Source organism: Heteronotia binoei, chromosome 16, assembly GCF_032191835.1.
Source record: "Heteronotia binoei isolate CCM8104 ecotype False Entrance Well chromosome 16, APGP_CSIRO_Hbin_v1, whole genome shotgun sequence".
Classification (NCBI taxonomy): domain Eukaryota; kingdom Metazoa; phylum Chordata; class Lepidosauria; order Squamata; family Gekkonidae; genus Heteronotia; species Heteronotia binoei.
Window position 1 is genome coordinate 14,134,235 of NC_083238.1, and position 17,401 is coordinate 14,151,635.

Below are 17,401 nucleotides of genomic sequence, written 5' to 3' on the forward strand. Positions count from 1 at the left end.
CTATGTGGATGCATTTTTAAATCAGTCTCTCTTGTGTTCGCCATCCTCTTCCGCTGGCCTGACTGTTTATTTGGTGGCCTAACATATGTACTAGCAGGTGGCAAATTTGCTGTGTGTCTTATGTCAGATTTAGGTATTACTTAGTATTTAATCACTTAAGTACCTGATTCATACTTTGAACACACAATATTGCTGTACTCAAGACATTCAGCTAAAGCTGCAGTGAACGCTGTATTTTCAAAGTCTATTTTCAAAAGACTACAATACATCAGCAAACAGCTGCAGCTGAATAAGAATCCATAAAGAATGCTCTAGCAGAGACATTCTGTCTTGTGGCAGAAGTTGAGACCTGATCATACTCTAGATTCCTCTCCATGCCATTTTTCTTTAATCAAATATTTCAGTTCAAGAATTTGTTGCAATTTGGTCATAAAAATCAAAAAGGAGAACTTTACAAATATTGTTTACTCAATATAAGTAAAAATAAAATCACATTAAAATTTGAGCATAGGACACCTTTCCAAATACACATTTTTTCTGGAAAATCCCTATTACTAGTTAGCAGCATCATTTCTGGCAGAACTGATAATCCATGTCTTTTATTAAGAAACTAAATCTACATTTCCCCCAATTGCAGTATTGTCTGTGCTTAACTGGCTGCAGCTCTCTGGAGTCTCAAGTACTCAAGCACATAAGGTATTCAGTAGGCTGCATAAACATGTCATTACATTACTGTGTTTCACATTCAATAATTTTTTTCTTAAATAGCTTACTTACCTTTGAGATACATTCCCCATTTGTAAAATTGTCCTCCTTTAATTTACGTTTACTCATTGTAATGGATACTCTAAAGGGAGGGGGAAGGAGAAAAACAGCTTATATCTAGAGGGACTCGCTCATGAACACAAATTGACTGCCAAATCCTTATTCAACAGAGAAGTATAAAAGATGCTTGAACAGAAAAAAGTTATTTGCATGTTTCTTCTCTCCAAAATAAGCTGTGGGACATTCCACATCATAGCCCTCCCAAAGAGAAACGGATCCCTAAGAGATGACCCAGTAGTACAGGGGTGGGGAACCTTTTTTCTGCCAAGGGCTAGAAATTTGGATATTTATAACATTCACAGGCCAAAAAAAAACCAGTGCTCCGCTGAGGGAGAATGATTCAGGTCAGCAAAATTAATGCAAATAATTATTTTTCTATTTGAAGTCATGTGGGGAAAGTCTAATCTGGCAAGCACACACACACCCGCACACCCGGCTCGCCACCCTAGGGAAATGCCTAGGTCCAGGGCTTTTTTGTAGAAAAGCCCAGCAGGAACTCAGCAGCATATTAGACCACATCCTCTAATATCAGCATATTAGGCCACCATCTGGGATAGTCAAGTGCAAACTGAACCATGACAGTAACTTTTCCAGGCTCTGCAGCAATTCTGGCCGGCCGGCCAGGCCCCAGGGAGGCTGCTGCACAGTACATCTGGGCCCTGTGATCCCTGCCTGGTCCTGGGGAGGCTGCTACACAGTGCAGCTGGGCCCCACGATCCTCTCTGGCCAGCCAGGCCCCAGGGAGGCTGCCACATGGCTTGGTTCAGTCCAGCAATCCCTGAGGGCCACACCAAGTGACCTCGAGGGCTGCATACGGCCCTCGGGATGGAGGTTCTCCACCCCTGCAGTAGTATCATGTCTAATCCAAAGCTTTATTCTCGTGGAAGTTGCTCCAAAAGCTATGACATCTCATAGACAACAGCGTTTGAGCAGTCTAAGATTTGAGATGCAAAGATCTCCACTCCCACTTCAGTATTTTTGGCAATGATTAGAATAAGAGCACCAGGCTTGACAATAAAACAATACAGGGTTGCCCAATATGGTGCCTGTCAGTGCTATAGCACACACACCAGTACGTCCCCTGGAGCCCACCAAATTTTTCAGAAAGTGGGTGGGAGCTTTGTAAGGCAGGGCTTGTTACTGGCTGTCATTCAAATGAAAGGGCTGAAATAGCAGCAGCTGCCACTGGAGGATCAAGAGGACTAGTAAGCATCAAGCTTGCGTCTCCACTGCCCATTCAGGCTTTCCTTCTCTTTATTCCCCTTCCTCCCCTAGTTTCTTTCTGTTTCCCTTTGAAATTCTTTTGCAACGCAAGGAGGGAAGTCCTGTATTTGGCTCCACCTCCAGCAGCAGCCATTTTGAGGTGGTGTTCACCCCATCAAAATTTCCAAAGGTGTCCATAGGCATGAAATGGTTGGGATCCGTGGTATAATGTGTACATATTATATGTGGTATATATGGTCAATTGAACATAATGCTCGAAAACACTTCTGGCAAAAAAACCAAAGCTTTTGAGCTATACGCAATGCTAGGCCACTTCACACGAAGCAGGCTCCCCGTAGCTGTAATGTATCGGATAGGATGACACAAAGCTTGCTTTGGGGGACACCAACTTATACACAGCAATGTAAAATAAGAACTGACTTTTAAAATAAACCAAATACATGTTGACATTAGGACTGGAATTCTATGCACATTTTTCTAAGCGTAATTCCCAGGGAATACCATGAAGTGACTTTTGACTCTCAAATGCTTATATCCCGTTTTCAGTGTCTTAAAATAATACTGGGCTTAAATCTAACTAGTGGCCTTTTAAGTGATGCTTATGATCAAGCTGTAAATATAAACTAAAACAAACCCTTGAAAACAAGCAGAAATTGACTCACAGTACAGAAAAATATGAATGGAGATTTATGCATCTAGCCGTTCTGAAACCTTGCCTTATCACACCTCGTGATATCATCAGACCCTGCCCAAAATGGTTATGGTAATAAATACCACACTGGCTTTCTCCTCTGTCCACATTTCAATACCATCAGATTAACTCCTGTTTTACTTCATGATGATGATGATGATATTGGATTTATATCCCGCCCTCCACTCCGAAGAGTCTCAGAGCGGCTCACAATCTCCTTTACCTTCCTCCCCCACAACAAACACCCTGAGAGGTAGATGAAGATATTGGATTTATATCCCGCCCTCCACTCTGAAGAGTCTCAGAGCGGCTCACAATCTCCTTTCCCTTCCTCCCCCACAACAAACACCCTGTGAGGTAGATGAAGATATTGGATTTATATCCCGCCCTCCACTCTGAAGAGTCTCAGAGCGGCTCACAATCTCCTTTACCTTCCTCCCCCACAACAAACACCCTGAGAGGTGGGTGGGGCTGGAGAGGGCTCTCCCAGCAGCTGCCCTTTCAAGGACAACTTCTGCCAGAGCTACGGCTGACCCAAGGCCATTCATTCCAGCAGGTGCAAGTGGAGGAGTGGGGAATCAAACCCGGTTCTCCCAGATGAGTCCACACACTTAACCACTACACCAAACTGAAAAAACTACACCAAACCTGAAAAACCTGGTTTTGACTTCCACAAAATTTGAAACCCACAACATATTCCTTGAGAATACTTTTATGCCTCCTGGTCAGAGTCCTGCTTGAGGTGGGTTGCAACAGCAGCAAAAAACCAAGCCATTGAAGTAGAAGCAGACCATTAAAAAGCTGAAAAGATAAAAGCATGAATAAAAGATGTGTTTTGGCCTGGCAGCTAAGTGAAAAGTAAGCAAAACTCAAGGGGTAGCAATAGCATCAGTGTCCAGAACACAGCACCCCTAAAGCCTAGCTGTCTTGCTTCCCTCCAGCCAGCAACCATCATTTCCACACACCCCAGTGATCTGAGCCCAAGGCACCGTGATTTAGAAGAGAAAAGATGCCTCCCAGATGAGGATTAAGCGCTGTATTCTCCTTGGTAGCTGCAGAATCTCAGCTGACTCCAGCAGGCAGCCCAAGAGCTGATTGAGATGCTGTGGTTCCCATGACAACCACAACTAGCTCAGCCTCACCTGGGAGGTAACAATGTCTGTCAGGAATGCGGGCACTCTTAAGAGCTGAATAAATCCACACACCCTGATCACACCCACACTTTTGAACCAAGGAAAATCTCCACATTTATAGTCCGAACTGCTTGTTACCAGACCACTGAACAGCCTTCTTCCGCAGAACAATCTTGCTCCATATCATATCAAAGACCACAACGGCTCAAGGGCAGAGTGTGAACTTCTACCTGCGCAAGAGCCCAGCTGCAATCCCAAACGGCTCAAGTTAAAAGGATCAGGCAGCGGGTGATGAGAAGTTCCTTCGCAACCCCGCTACTTGCCATTTTAAAACTAGAAACGGCAGGAAATAAAACGCCAAGCAAAGCACCTGTTGGACATCTGAAGCTGCCTTCTACTGAATCAGACACCCCTCAGTCCATCAAAGTCAGTATTGTCTATTCAGACTGGCAGCGGCTCTCCAGGGTCTCAAGCTGAGGTTTTTCATGCCTATTTGCCTGGACCCTTTTTTGGAGATGCTGGGGGTTGAACCTGGGACCTTCTGCTTCCCAAGCAGATGCTCTGCCACTGAGCCACAGCCCCATTCATGGCTCTCCAGGGTCTCAAGCTGAGGCTTTTCACACCTATTTGCCTGGATCCTTTTTGGGAGATGCCAGGGATTGAACCTGGGACCTTCTGCTTCCCAAGCAGATGCTCTACCACTGAGCCACAGCCCCATTCATGGCTCTCCAGGGTCTCAAGCTGAGGTTTTTCACTCCTATCTGCCTGGACCCTTTTTAGTTGGAGATGCCGGGGATTGAACCTGGGACCTTCTGCTTACCAACTGCTTACCAAGCAGATGCTCTGCCACTGAGCCACCATCCCTCCGCTAACATATGAACATCTGAAGCTGCCTTCTACTGAACCAGACCCTCGGTCCATCAAAGTCTTGTCTACTCAGACTGGCAGCGGCTCTCCAGGGTCTCAAGCTAAGGTTTTTCACGCCTACTTGCCTGGACCCTTTTTAGTTAGAGATGCCATGGATTGAACCTGGGACCTTCTGCTTCCCACGCAGATGCTCTACCACTGAGCCACAGACCCATTCATGGCTCTCCAGGGTCTAAACTGAGGTTTTTCACACCTATTTGCCTGGACCCTTTTTTGGAGATGCCAGGGATTGAACCTGGGACCTTCTGCTTCCCAAGCAGATGCTCTACCAATGAGCCACAGACCCATTCATGGCTCTCCGGGGTCTAAACTGAGGTTTTTCACACCTATTTGCCTGGACCCTTTTTTGGAGATGCCAGGGATGGAACCTGGGACCTTCTGCTTACCAACTGCTTACCAAGCAGATGCTCTGCCACTGAGCCACCATCCCTCCGCTAACATATGAACATCTGAAGCTGCCTTCTACTGAACCAGACCCTCGGTCCATCAAAGTCTTGTCTACTCAGACTGGCAGCGGCTCTCCAGGGTCTCAAGCTAAGGTTTTTCACGCCTACTTGCCTGGACCCTTTTTAGTTAGAGATGCCATGGATTGAACCTGGGACCTTCTGCTTCCCACGCAGATGCTCTACCACTGAGCCACAGACCCATTCATGGCTCTCCAGGGTCTAAACTGAGGTTTTTCACACCTATTTGCCTGGACCCTTTTTTGGAGATGCCAGGGATTGAACCTGGGACCTTCTGCTTCCCAAGCAGATGCTCTACCAATGAGCCACAGACCCATTCATGGCTCTCCGGGGTCTAAACTGAGGTTTTTCACACCTATTTGCCTGGACCCTTTTTTGGAGATGCCAGGGATTGAACCTGGGACCTTCTGCTTACCAACTGCTTACCAAGCAGATGCTCTGCCACTGAGCCACCATCCCTCCGCTAACATATGAACATCTGAAGCTGCCTTCTACTGAACCAGACCCTCGGTCCATCAAAGTCAGTCTTGTCTACTCAGACTGGCAGTGGCTCTCCAGGGTCTCAAGCTGAGGTTCTTCACGCCTACTTGCCTGGACCCTTTTTAGTTGGAGATGCTGGGGATTGAACCTGGGACCTTCTGCTTCCCAAGCAGATGCTCTACCACTGAGCCACAGCCACATTCATGGCTCTCCAGGGTCTCAAGCTGAGGTTTTTCACGCCTCTTTGCCTGGACCCTTTTTAGTTGGAGATGCTGGGGATTAAACCTGGGACCTTCTGCTTCCCAAGCAGATGCTCTACCACTGAGCCACAGCCCCATTCATGGCTCTCCAGGGTCTCAAGCTGAGGTTTTTCACGCCTCTTTGCCTGGACCCTTTTTAGTTGGAGATGCTGGGGATTAAACCTGGGACCTTCTGCTTCCCAAGCAGATGCTCTACCACTGAGCCACAGCCCCATTCATGGCTCTCCAGGGTCTCAAGCTGAGGTTTTTCACGCCTCTTTGCCTGGACCCTTTTTAGTTGGAGATGCTGGGGATTAAACCTGGGACCTTCTGCTTACCAAGCAGATGCTCTGCCACTGAGCCATCATCCCTCCCCTAACATATGAAGCTGCCTTATACCGAATCAGACCTTTGGTCCATCAAAGTCAGTATTGTCTTCTCAGACTGGCAGCGGCTCTCCAGGGTCTCGTTGAGGTTTTTCACACCTATTTGCCTGGACCCTTTTATGGAGATGCCGGGGATTGAACCTGGGACCTTCTGCTTCCCAAGCAGATGCTCTGCCACTGAGCCACCGTCCCTCCCGTTCTGCCCACTTGACCGCAGCCCGCCTTCAAACACTGCTGCTTGAGCTTCTCAGGTCCAGGCTCCCCTCAGGTTGAACCGTAAAGGCGCAGCCCTCGGCGTAACTCCAGCTCGCCTCTTTCACTCCCTCGCGCGTAACAACCGCCCAGACGCCAAAAGAAGAAGCAAAAACACAGTTCAATTTCTATCAGGAAAAGCTCCTCTCAGCGAAGGCGAAGCGACCGACCCACCGCGGACGCCGTTGTCCTGAAAGCCCAGCGCTCCGAGCCGCGCGCCCTCACCTTCCTCCGCGGCCCTCCTCCACGGGAGCGGCGCCAACCGCCACAGGAGGCTCCCCGGCGCGTGCACGGGCCGCGCGTGCGCAGCTCCCGCGCTCGCTTCTGCCGGCTCCCGTCCAATCAAAAGAACCCTTCGAACTTAAAAAAAAAAAACACACTTCCCAGGAACCTCCGCGCCCGCTCTTCTCTCTCGCGCGCGCGCACCATCAACAACCCTCCGCCGCCGTCGCCGCCTCCCTCCTTCAGGCGCTCTTCCTTTTTTGCCTCCGCCCTCTCAGTTAGTTACTTCCGTTTTGCTCGCTCGCTCCCCCCCTCCTCTCCCCTCCCCGGCCTTCCGCAACTTCCTACTCCTCCCCTCCCCCCCTCCCACCTTCGCGGGATCCTTTTCCGGGTCCGCCGGGCGCGCGGCGCATTATGGGTGGCCACCTTTTTTTCCCTCCCCCTCCTTCAACCCAGCGAGCTCCCTTGGGGCGCATGCGCAGTGACAGCCTCCCATCTTTCTCCCAGCCAGAAGCAGAGCCTCAACAAGCAGCAGCTGATGATGAAGAAGAGAGGGAAGGGGGAGACTGGGGGGACCTTTTATTTATATTGTTAAAGGGACAGAGCACGAATTCCACCTCGAATTGGGTTGCGGGGGAGGGCTCGGGCCGGAGGAGGTTACAGTTGCTCCCCCACCCCTCAGCCTTGCTGGAGGATCCCAGGGAAAGAGAAGGAGAGTTTCTTCCCCCGCTTTGGCCGTCAGAGGAGAGAGAGAGAGACCTAAAGCTTCTTAGCAACACAGCCCCGTCTCTACTACCGTGCACTGCTTGCTGCTGCTGCTGCTTGGCCCTGGCTGGAGACACCTCACCACACACACAGGAGGAGCAGCAGCCGGTTCCCCAGCCCCCTGCTCTCCCCTCCTCCCCCTTTATTACCCTTTGTGTGTGTCTCTCTCTCCACTGCTCCAGGAAAGGAAATAAAAGTGGGGTGCAGCCAAGGTAAGCCTGTGTGTGTGTGGGGAAGGGAGGCTGGGGTTGCAATGCCTTCTCTTGCAGCACAATTTCACTCTGAGGGATGGGGGATGTTTGGTCCCCCCGCCTTGATTCTTTTCTTTTCTTTTTTTTTCCCATCTAGTCCTGAGAATATAAGCAGATTTTGTTTTGTTTTTCCTGGTTGACAGGGTGGTGGTTTGATGTTTTTAATGGTTCATCCTGGGAAATGCCAGTTTTGTGTTTTACTCTGCATAGCAAAATGTAAGTCAATTGTTACTCCCACTTGCTAGCTGGGGGGGAATCTCTTGTTCCACTTTCTGTTTTAGCTTTAGGTTGTTGGGATTTTGTTTTTCCTAGGAAACCCAGTATCTTATTTGATTTGTGTGTGTATGTGCTTAGGGTTGGGTTGTGGTACATGTACAAGTATTCTAAACTGCTGTTCACTGTTTTTATGAGAGTGTCTTGTCTTAGTATTTACTATTAGTTTTCTTGGGAAGTTGTCTCTGCTGTGTAGAGGGGGCAGGTGCTGTATCAAGAGTTGCTTTGGGGGAAAACTTTGCTTTGCCATTCGTCCTAAAGAGTCAACATTGTATTTCTATTTTTTAAAAGGATTAATAGGAACTCAAAACATTTTAATGACTTCTTGTTGCCTCTGTTTTTGTGTGCAGTTGGTTTTTTCAGCTTATGTAAGCAAAGCTTACAATTAAAGTAAAATAATTGTCTGTCTGTCTGTCTAGGAGACTGAAGTTTGTGAGTCATTGCAGGATCAGGGTCTAGGTTGTTTTATTGAGAGTAGTCATGGTTCTCAGTACTCCTTATGATGTCACATTTATTATGTTTCCTGGGTTTGGCTAAGGACTGTTATTTCCTAGTTTAAGCATCAAATTTGCTTATTTAGGGAGTAATGCTTACAGGTGCATAAGGATTGAATTTGTACCTAGTCCTATAATATGTAAATTCTGTTAATTGAAGCATTTGAAGCAAAGAACTTTGGGGATTTTAGCTTGGCCAGTTGAGAGCCTAGATAAAACAAAGTTTCAGGAAGTCAAATTAGCAGTTAAGAAATTAAGTTAGCAGTTGCTAGTTACTTTTGTTTGGCTTGGCAACTCTGTTGTGAGCTTGCTGTTTCGTATTATTCTGAAGTAAAGATATTATGCAGTCAGTTCACCAAAGCCTGCAAAGTGTGTTTGAACTGTGATATGTGCACAGATGGCTTATGCATGTCAATAGGCCCAAAGAATCTGACCAAAGCAATATGCAGTCTGATACATGCTTGTGCCTTCTGGATGGTGTCTGTTGTTTGTTTTAACTCTGATTTGGGAAAATAAAATACATTTGTATGGTAAGGTTGGTGAATGGTCCTGGCCTGCTAGCATTTAAGGGAAGACCTGAGATGCACTTCTGAAGAAGTTTGCCTTCATAATTGAAACTGTAAAACCAAATGTTTGCTCCTGGCAGAGTTTTTAAAAATGTAAAGTTATATTATTTTTTTAAAAGTAGATGCTAGCCTTTAATACATACAGAAACTGGACACTTTCACCTAAAAAGTTTTTGAATAGCTTGTTTTAAAATATGCTATTAATGGTAATGTCTTTTCTTTCCCAACTCTGAGGTGCTATTCATGTACCCCAAATACATAGGAAAAGCTCAGTTTGGTTCACATAACAATCTCACATGTGCTCTGTCTCAAGGTCTATCAATGCACAAATATGGTTAGTGAAAATTATTAATGTGTTGAGTGATTTTGCTTTCATTTTGTTGCTGACGATAGTTTTAAGAGCAGATTAATAATATACCCTCAATTAGCTGATCATTACAAATCTGCGTTTCATTTTTTAGTATAGCAATCAGCATTTTTTTTTTTGCTCACTTTGTTTTTCATCTACAGGGAACAGATCTTAGCATCTAAATCTGCAATTCCTACCATATTTACATCGAGCTTAATAGAAGCTCATTCCAAACAAATATATTTGTAATCATGATCTGATGCTTGATCCTATGTACTGTTACCTGGAAGGAAAACCACTGAGTTTCACAGGACTTACTTTTGAGTAAAGATACATGGGATCAGGCTGCAAGTCTACTGCTGCAAATTTTAAGTTGTTTTAAATATATTTCTGTTAAAATAGAAGACAAGTAGAAGGTTTACTTAAGAATACAATAAAATTTCTTCTGGATCAAGCCAGTGGTCTGAATAATCCAGCATTCTGTTTCCCACAGCAGCTGACCAGATACCCTGTAAGGTCCACAGCTGTGATACTGCCTCCTGAAACTGATATTCAGTGGTATATTGCTTCTAAACATGGAGGTACCACTTTGCTAGGGCTAATCTTAATCAGTGCCAGCCTCCATGCGGTTGCCTAATCCTCTTCTAAAGACATTTAAGCTAGTGGTCCTCACTGCATTCCATGCAGTGGCAGTGAGTTCCACTAGTTAGTAATTTATTCTATAAAGAAATATTTTCTTTTGTCTGTCCTGAATCTGCTCTCCGTCAGTGTTATCATGTGCCCCCAAGTTCTAGGTGATCTTCCAAGGTCTCTATGCTGTTTTCCATATCATTCTTAATTTTAGAAACCTATGTCATGAGCCAGCTCCCCTCCTCTTGTTTATATCTTCTGTAAATTGAATAAACTCAAACTGTTTTTAACATTTCTTCATAGTGAAGGTTTTCTGATCCCCAAAGGAATTTATTTTCTTATTCTGTGGCTGTTGGAACCTCTGATGAGTGACTTTGAAAATTACATAAGATTTTCAGTTATGACTTCTCTTTGCAGAAGCTGTGCTTATTCTTCTTTGGTACAACTTATTACATATGAAGCTGCCTTATACTGAATCAGACTCTTGGTCCATCGAAGTCAGTATTGTCTACTCAGACTGGCAGCGGCTCTCCAGGGTCTCAAGCTGAGGTTTTTCACATCTTTTTGCCTGGACCCTTTTTTGGAGATGCCGGGGATTGAACCTGGGACCTTCTGCTTACCAAGCAGATTCTCTACCACTGAGCCACCGTCCCTCCCTATTCCTTCACATGTTTCTAATTCTATCTGACTATTGTCTCCACCAGTCAGGTATTAGACTAAGTGGCCTGTAGCTTCTTGAATCTCTTCTCTCCTCCCATTCCTTTTCTGAAATTGATGCTACACTTGCTACTTTCCAGTTCCGAAGAAGGCAGGCCAATTTTAGTAACAAACCATTTCACAGTTGAGTTCTTGAAGAACTCTTGGGAATATGCTATACAGACTCATTGACTTGATAGTTTTAGGGTCATCACCACCTAAATACTAACACCTCTTGTCACTTCTTACTCAGTTCTTCAGATGTTCTCCCTGAAAACAGTGGTCCCAGTATGGGAAACTACCCAATGTCCTCCACAGCAGTGACCAACATGCACAAAAAATTAATTCACCTTTTCTGCAATCTTCCTATTTTTTTAAATCCGTTCTTTCACTCTTAAATTGCCAGTGGCCCAACCGCCTCCCTGGCTGTTCTGGGATATATTCAAGCCAATACTTATTGTTTGTTTTTAATGCTTTCAGCAGTGCACTCCTCAGATTCTCTTTTACTTTCCCCCTTTTTGGCCAGAGCCTTTGTAGCTCCTTGTTTCTTTACCTGGGCCAGACTTCATCTTAAAGGAAGCCTTTCCTGCCTTTAAGGTTTAATTGACTAAGTTGTTTAATCACGCTGACATTCTAATTTGTGACATACTTTCTATCTGAGCTTTGATTCTTGTAGATCTAAATACCCAACTTTTCATCAAGTGAGAGCATTATTAAAGTGTTAACTGTACATTTTTAAAGTCAGGGCAATATACACATGATTAAAACATTTGGAGGTAAACCTGAATCTAGAATTGGACTGTGTGTGCAGCTTATAGTACATTTGTGTAATATTCTGCTAGGGGAAGGAACATGCTTGTTCAAACTCCTTTGAAGAAAGATCTACTAGAAAGTAATGAAGAAAGGAAGTCTTCAAAGCCAATTGAAGCTTCATCTATGCAGGATGATTTCCCTGGCTTATCATTAAAGAGGGTTAAAGACCTGCTCAGTAGCTATGTTTATGACATTTTGTGTAGTAACATTTCTTGCTTGCTTGAATTGATTCAAAACGCTAGATGAAGGTGAAAGTGGTTGTCTTCCAGTGAGGGAGGTTATTCAGATTGGTTTAGGTCACACCTCCTTTTACTCCAGGCAAGGTTATGCAAATGTTGTGTGGCTCTCCTGGGACGCGGTGAAGCTGTCCTTCCACTTTAAATAGCCCTCCAGCTCCAGCAGGACACTCCAGCCTAGCTTCACCTGTGGATGCCAAATGATCAATACCAACAAAGATCTTACCATATTTTTTCGTTCTATCATGAAGAGAGAAAGATTGAACAGTATCCGAGGCTCTAGGTCCGTAAAAAAGGATTTTATTAGAGAAAAGCCTTTCCCGTCTGAGGCTTTCGGCAGTGGGAAAAGGCAGCCCCAAATGTCAACCCAGTGGTAGTGAGCCTTTTGAGGGTGGGAAGGTTTGAGGCTTTTGAGCTCTCCTCAACCCTGCTGCCCCGAGGCTTACAGTCACTGATCCCCCACCACATCGATCTGGAGGCTTCCAGGGCCCTGGGAACCATATTCAGAGACTGTATTCTGTGGGAGGTCTGGGATTAGAGGACACGCTGGCTGCATGGCCCCAGTGCAGGAAATCCCTTCAGCCAGCAGCTTCTTTCAGCTGTTTCCAGCTACGTAGTGACCACAGGGCCTGTAAATTCAGCGGGCACACCGTTTTCCTCCACCATTTGTAATCAAACTGAGGCAGACTGGATGTTACTGACCAAGAGATCAGCCTAGATGCCCCGCCAGCAGCCTTCCCACCAACAGGTATGCAGGCTCAACTAGGGTGGTGGAGAGTTTTGGAGACTGAATAATCAGAAGAACTCCCATCTGTCAGGGATGCAAAAGGCATAGGGAGGGGAGAGGCAACTCTCCTTTGCCCTCACCAGCATCCTTCTCAAAAGAGAATTTATGCCCTAGACAACTTCCTCTTAAGAAGTTCCTTATGACAAGACACTCACAGCACAGGAGGGAAGAGGAGGACAGATCTTCATCGTTTTCTAGGGGTCTTGCAAGGCAGGCCATCAGAACCTTGGCAAAAAAGCATCTCTGGGTGGTAAAGTTGGATCCCATTCTGCAGTTGAGGAAATACATCCTTGGTTTCTAACAAAGAGGAAGGTTGGGAGAGTACTCAGATTCAAAAAAGTTTATCAGGACTATTCCAACCTGAGTACTACCAAAGACTTCTCAAGAAAGTCATCACTACCTTCTCAAGAAGGTCATCACTACCTTCTCAAGAAGGTCATCACTACCTTCTCAAGAAGGTCATCACTACCTTCTCAAGAAGGTCATCACTACCTTCTCAAGAAGGTCATCACTACCTTAAACTGTCATGTGAAGGTTTCTGATGGAAGCATATTTTCAAAGCCACATAAAAATCTTCCCTGAACTCTTTGATGATGTGTTAAGAGGAGAGAGGGTCGTTCCAGGAAATTCTTTGGACACACAAAAAAATTCTATTCCTTACCTGGCCATCTTTCCAAATCAAATTTATTTTCAGGCAGATTAGTTTTTTTGGGGAAGGGGTGTTGGATAATGTCTTTGCAGAAACTAAAGAGAAGAAAAGGGCTGTGCTCTCCACTTCCTCTACCAAGGATAAGGACACAAAAGGAAAATCCTCTTGTTCTTATAGGAATCCCACCAGAGGTATAGAGGGCAGAGATTTTAGAAGCAATCACCCTTTCAGATACCAATCCCGATTGCAGCACAGACAGTTCCAAAATAACAAGCCAGACTGTGATTCTTTGGGAAGGAAAGTCCACAGCATAACTACGGGATAGAAATTCATCTGCAAGAGTTTGTCCACACCTGGAAAATGTCAACTATCAATTGCTGGATCTTCATTATAGAAAAGGGCTACAAAATAGAATTTTTGTCTCTCCCACTGCAGTGCTTCATATCATCTCCAGTTCCAAAATCGGAACAGAGACAACTTTTACTCCAGGAAGCAATTCAACATCTGCTTTCTGTTGGAGCAATATAACCAGTTCCCTTTCATCAGTATTATAGGGGAGTATGCTCCATATTTTTCATTATCCTCAAGAAATCGAGGGACTGGAGAGCAGTTCTCAGTTGAAGGGACTTAAATCTTTGGGTCAAGAAATGCAAGTTTCGTATGGAGTCTCTCCAGTGTGTTTTCCAAGTTATACAGAAGAACAACTGTTTGATATCACTGGTCCTTATCTACACATCCCCATGTGTTAGTCCTCCAGACAGTTCTTACACTTTTCCATTCTGTATCAATACTACCAATACAAGATTAATTCAGGTGCCCCAGAACATTGTTGCACGTTCCACCAGAGCAGCAGCAACATCTGCCACTTTCTCTACCAGACCCCCTAGTAGAGTAAATTTATAGGGAGGCTGCTTGGTCACCTTTTCTCTGCGTTCATCAAGTATTACAGAATTGACCAGTTGAATTCTATTGAGGCAACTTTTGGAAGAAAAGTCTTTCAGCAAATTTTGGACTGAAAACATTCTGTTAATCTCCCACCCTTTCTCTAGCTTGATTACATAACTAGTTTGGATGACTTCCCTCACTGAAGGAGAATGAAACATTGGACTTACCTGAAGGTTTTTTCTCTTCAGTGGGGCGAAGTCGTCCAGTTTTTTCCCACCACACACACACAAAGGAAAAATAAAGGGATTTTTATATTTTGGAGCTGAGCTATTTTGTGACTGGAAGGATAGCCTTTCGCTGTCCCAGGAGCAAGAGGAGGTATGATCTAACCAGTTTAGATGACTTTGCTCCACTGAAGAAACTTTCAGGTAAGCCTGCTATTTTGATCAGTTGCAGATTTAGGCTATGATCCTGTATACTTAAGAGTAAGTCTCCATTAAATCATTGGATTTATTTCCATGTAAATAGAATAAGGTCATACTGGTCAGCTGATACAAACAATCTAGTTCTTATGTTCTGTGTGAAGTGCTGTTGAACCAATTCATTTCCAAAATGTGGAGCGAGCAATTGCTTACGGTGTGTTGTTCCTAGAACACTTGACATTATGATGTTCTGTTAGGGTTGGGGGGTGGGGGTGTTGCATGTGAATCAGTTGTTCTTGGACTAGTCTTACGACGAGAGAACTGTTCTGTTCGCAGAAGTCTATTAAGGCTTCTAGCATATTTAAACTTTTAAGCATCTATGAGTGTTTGGGAATCTTAAAGTTTTGCAGCATACCTAGTTGTTGGCTCTTGCTATGGATCATTATCTCCAAGTTTAATTCTCTGAATCACAGTTGTCAGTCCTTTAAAGTATTAAACTGGGTGAGCAGCCGTGTTGGTTTGAAGCCGTCGAACAAAGTTTGAGTTCAGTGGCCACATAAGTTTCGTTCATGGTATGAGCTTTTGTGTGCATTGACTAACTTAGTTTTGTTCATGGTATGAGCTTTTGTGTGCACATACACTTTCTGAGATACATTGGAAGTTAACAGTCCATACATGTATGCTGATTTGCTGTTCACCCTCTGCCTATAACATAATGAAGATGTTTTAACAGATGCTAAGACCAAACAGAAAAAACAAGCCAAGTTTATATGGTCACCCTTTGTTTGTATTTAATTGCAAGGGAAACAGTGTAGCAAATAAATGTCAAAATAAGAGAGTAATGTGTAAGTGTATCCTTAATTGTGGAATGCTAAGAGCGATTAATTGAGATCCTGTTGAACTGTATTATTATTATTATTATTATTATTATTATTATCATCATCATCATCATCATCATTGGAACATGGCTAGTAACCATTGGCAAGCTGTATTGTCAAGTTTTGGATAGTGTAATTTGAACAATATTAACATTTCTGAAAGCCTTACACACAAACGCACACACACATATCCATACCCATGAAAGCAGAACTTTCCAAAGCTTGCAGAATCCCTTCATTGTGCTCAGAAAGGGGACTAGATAAGAACTGTAAGGAGCAGTGGCAGCTAAAATTAAGAAACAAAGGGTTTTAAAAATGCAAGCTTTTCATTTCTTTTGGCTTGGCTGCTGCTACTTCCTAAAACTCAGTCCTTTCCGGCTGTAAGTGGAAGAATGTCTCCGTTTGGGAAAGCTCTGCCCCATCATAATTATTAGGGTGGAGCTCTCCACAGCTGGCAGCGTCCCTCGTCCAGTTACCGTTAGCAAGTTGCTATTGGAAACTGCAGCCATCAAGCCAAGAGACTATAAGAAATGGAAGAGTTTGGCTTTGTTGAAAAAACTAGTTAACCACAATGGCCATTGGAGAAGAGCAAAGGGACATTCCAAAAATGGGACGTTTCCTCTGGAAAAGGAAACAGAACTTTCAAATTAATTTTTACCTAAATTTCCCTATTCCCACCCTTTTCTTGCCTCAGCTAGCAAGCAAGTAAGGACAGCTCAAATTAAACAGCAAAACAAAAACTATTTCTAATTATTTTGTACGGAAACACTTAGACTCTCCAGTCTGCCTGGACTAGCTTCTGAAGAGGTACAGGAGCACGTATGGACCTTCCCAATGAAACAATTATCCACTAGTTGAATAGTGGATCAAAACGGCACTTCTTTCTGGGGCTTCATCCTGCCTTCCTTCCCTAGGGTCAACAGTCACAGTGCCATCCTAAGCAGTTATGTATTTCTAAGTCCATTGACCTCAGTTGACTTAAAAGGGTGCGTCTCTGCTTAGGATGGCACTATTAGTCCTTCATTGCAGCAATCTCTGTGTCTGTTGGCAAGCTGCAACACTTGGGAAAAACTTGTGTCTAACTTTAGCAAGTGTGTCATAGTGCCTTCATCAGATACAGCCCCTGACCTATTCCCAATAAGGTATCACAGCTTTTCTAGTTCTGATTTCTGCTCTGCGAAGATTAATAGAAAGTGCCCTGTACAACAGCTCTTTCCGTTTATACAAGATACGGCAGCGCATTCAACAGTTTTCTGTCAGCATCCGTCAGATCCTTTTTCCAGGATCACAGTCATGTGTTCTCTGAGCGTCAGTCTTTCATAAGGTCAAGGACTCATTTTACTTCAACCTTTTTCCTTTACTCTAATGGATGCATTGCGAATGCTCCCGTATTAGAGAGGAAGCAGCCAGTAAAAAAGTGCTATCAAGATGCAGCCAAAAACCCACAGGGTTTTCAAGGCAAGAAATGAACAATGGTGGTTTGCCGTTGCCTGCTTCTGTCTAGCAACCCAGGCCTCCTTGGTGGTCTTCCATCCAAGGACTAACTAGAGCTGACTTTGCTTAGCTTTCAAGATCTGGTTAGATTGGGCTAGCCGGCGCCATCCAGCTCAAGGCTAGAGGGAAAACCTTCATTTTACCTGGACTAACTTCCATGGAGAGCAGTGTTCTGCCTGTGCCATGTTTAAATGTACCTGAGTTTGCATTTGTTATGGTATAGAAGAATGAAAATTGTTGTTATCTGACTCAGGTACTCCTTAATGCTAGGAAATCTGTTGGAACAGGATTTTCTGCTCTGGACGTACTTCTGAATTTGGGTTCTATTGATCTTGATGCCCAAGCTGAAGAACCTCAGGTTCCTTCCACT

The 17,401-nt window shown here is 44.5% G+C and overlaps 2 protein-coding genes across 4 annotated transcripts in view; one reads left to right on the forward strand and one right to left on the reverse strand.

The window, feature by feature from the left end:
* The window catches only part of ORC4 (origin recognition complex subunit 4), a 32,157-nt gene extending 25,198 nt beyond the window's left edge, over window positions 1-6,959 (reverse strand). Inside the window, exons 1-2 of one of the 2 annotated variants that reach the window (XM_060257146.1) lie at window positions 6,847-6,959; window positions 778-847 (exon numbers count right to left, since the gene is read on the reverse strand). In XM_060257146.1, coding sequence (XP_060113129.1) covers window positions 778-834 — 57 coding nt within the window. In that variant the 5' untranslated portion in view covers window positions 835-847; window positions 6,847-6,959. The other variant, XM_060257147.1, reaches the window with a different exon arrangement.
* A 331-nt stretch (window positions 6,960-7,290) lies between these two features.
* Window positions 7,291-17,401, forward strand: part of MBD5 (methyl-CpG binding domain protein 5) — a 201,106-nt gene continuing 190,995 nt past the window's right edge. Inside the window, exon 1 of one of the 2 annotated variants that reach the window (XM_060257464.1) lies at window positions 7,291-7,820. The gene's annotated coding sequence lies outside the window, so the exon portion shown is untranslated. The remainder of the gene's footprint in view (window positions 7,821-17,401) is intronic. The other variant, XM_060257465.1, reaches the window with a different exon arrangement.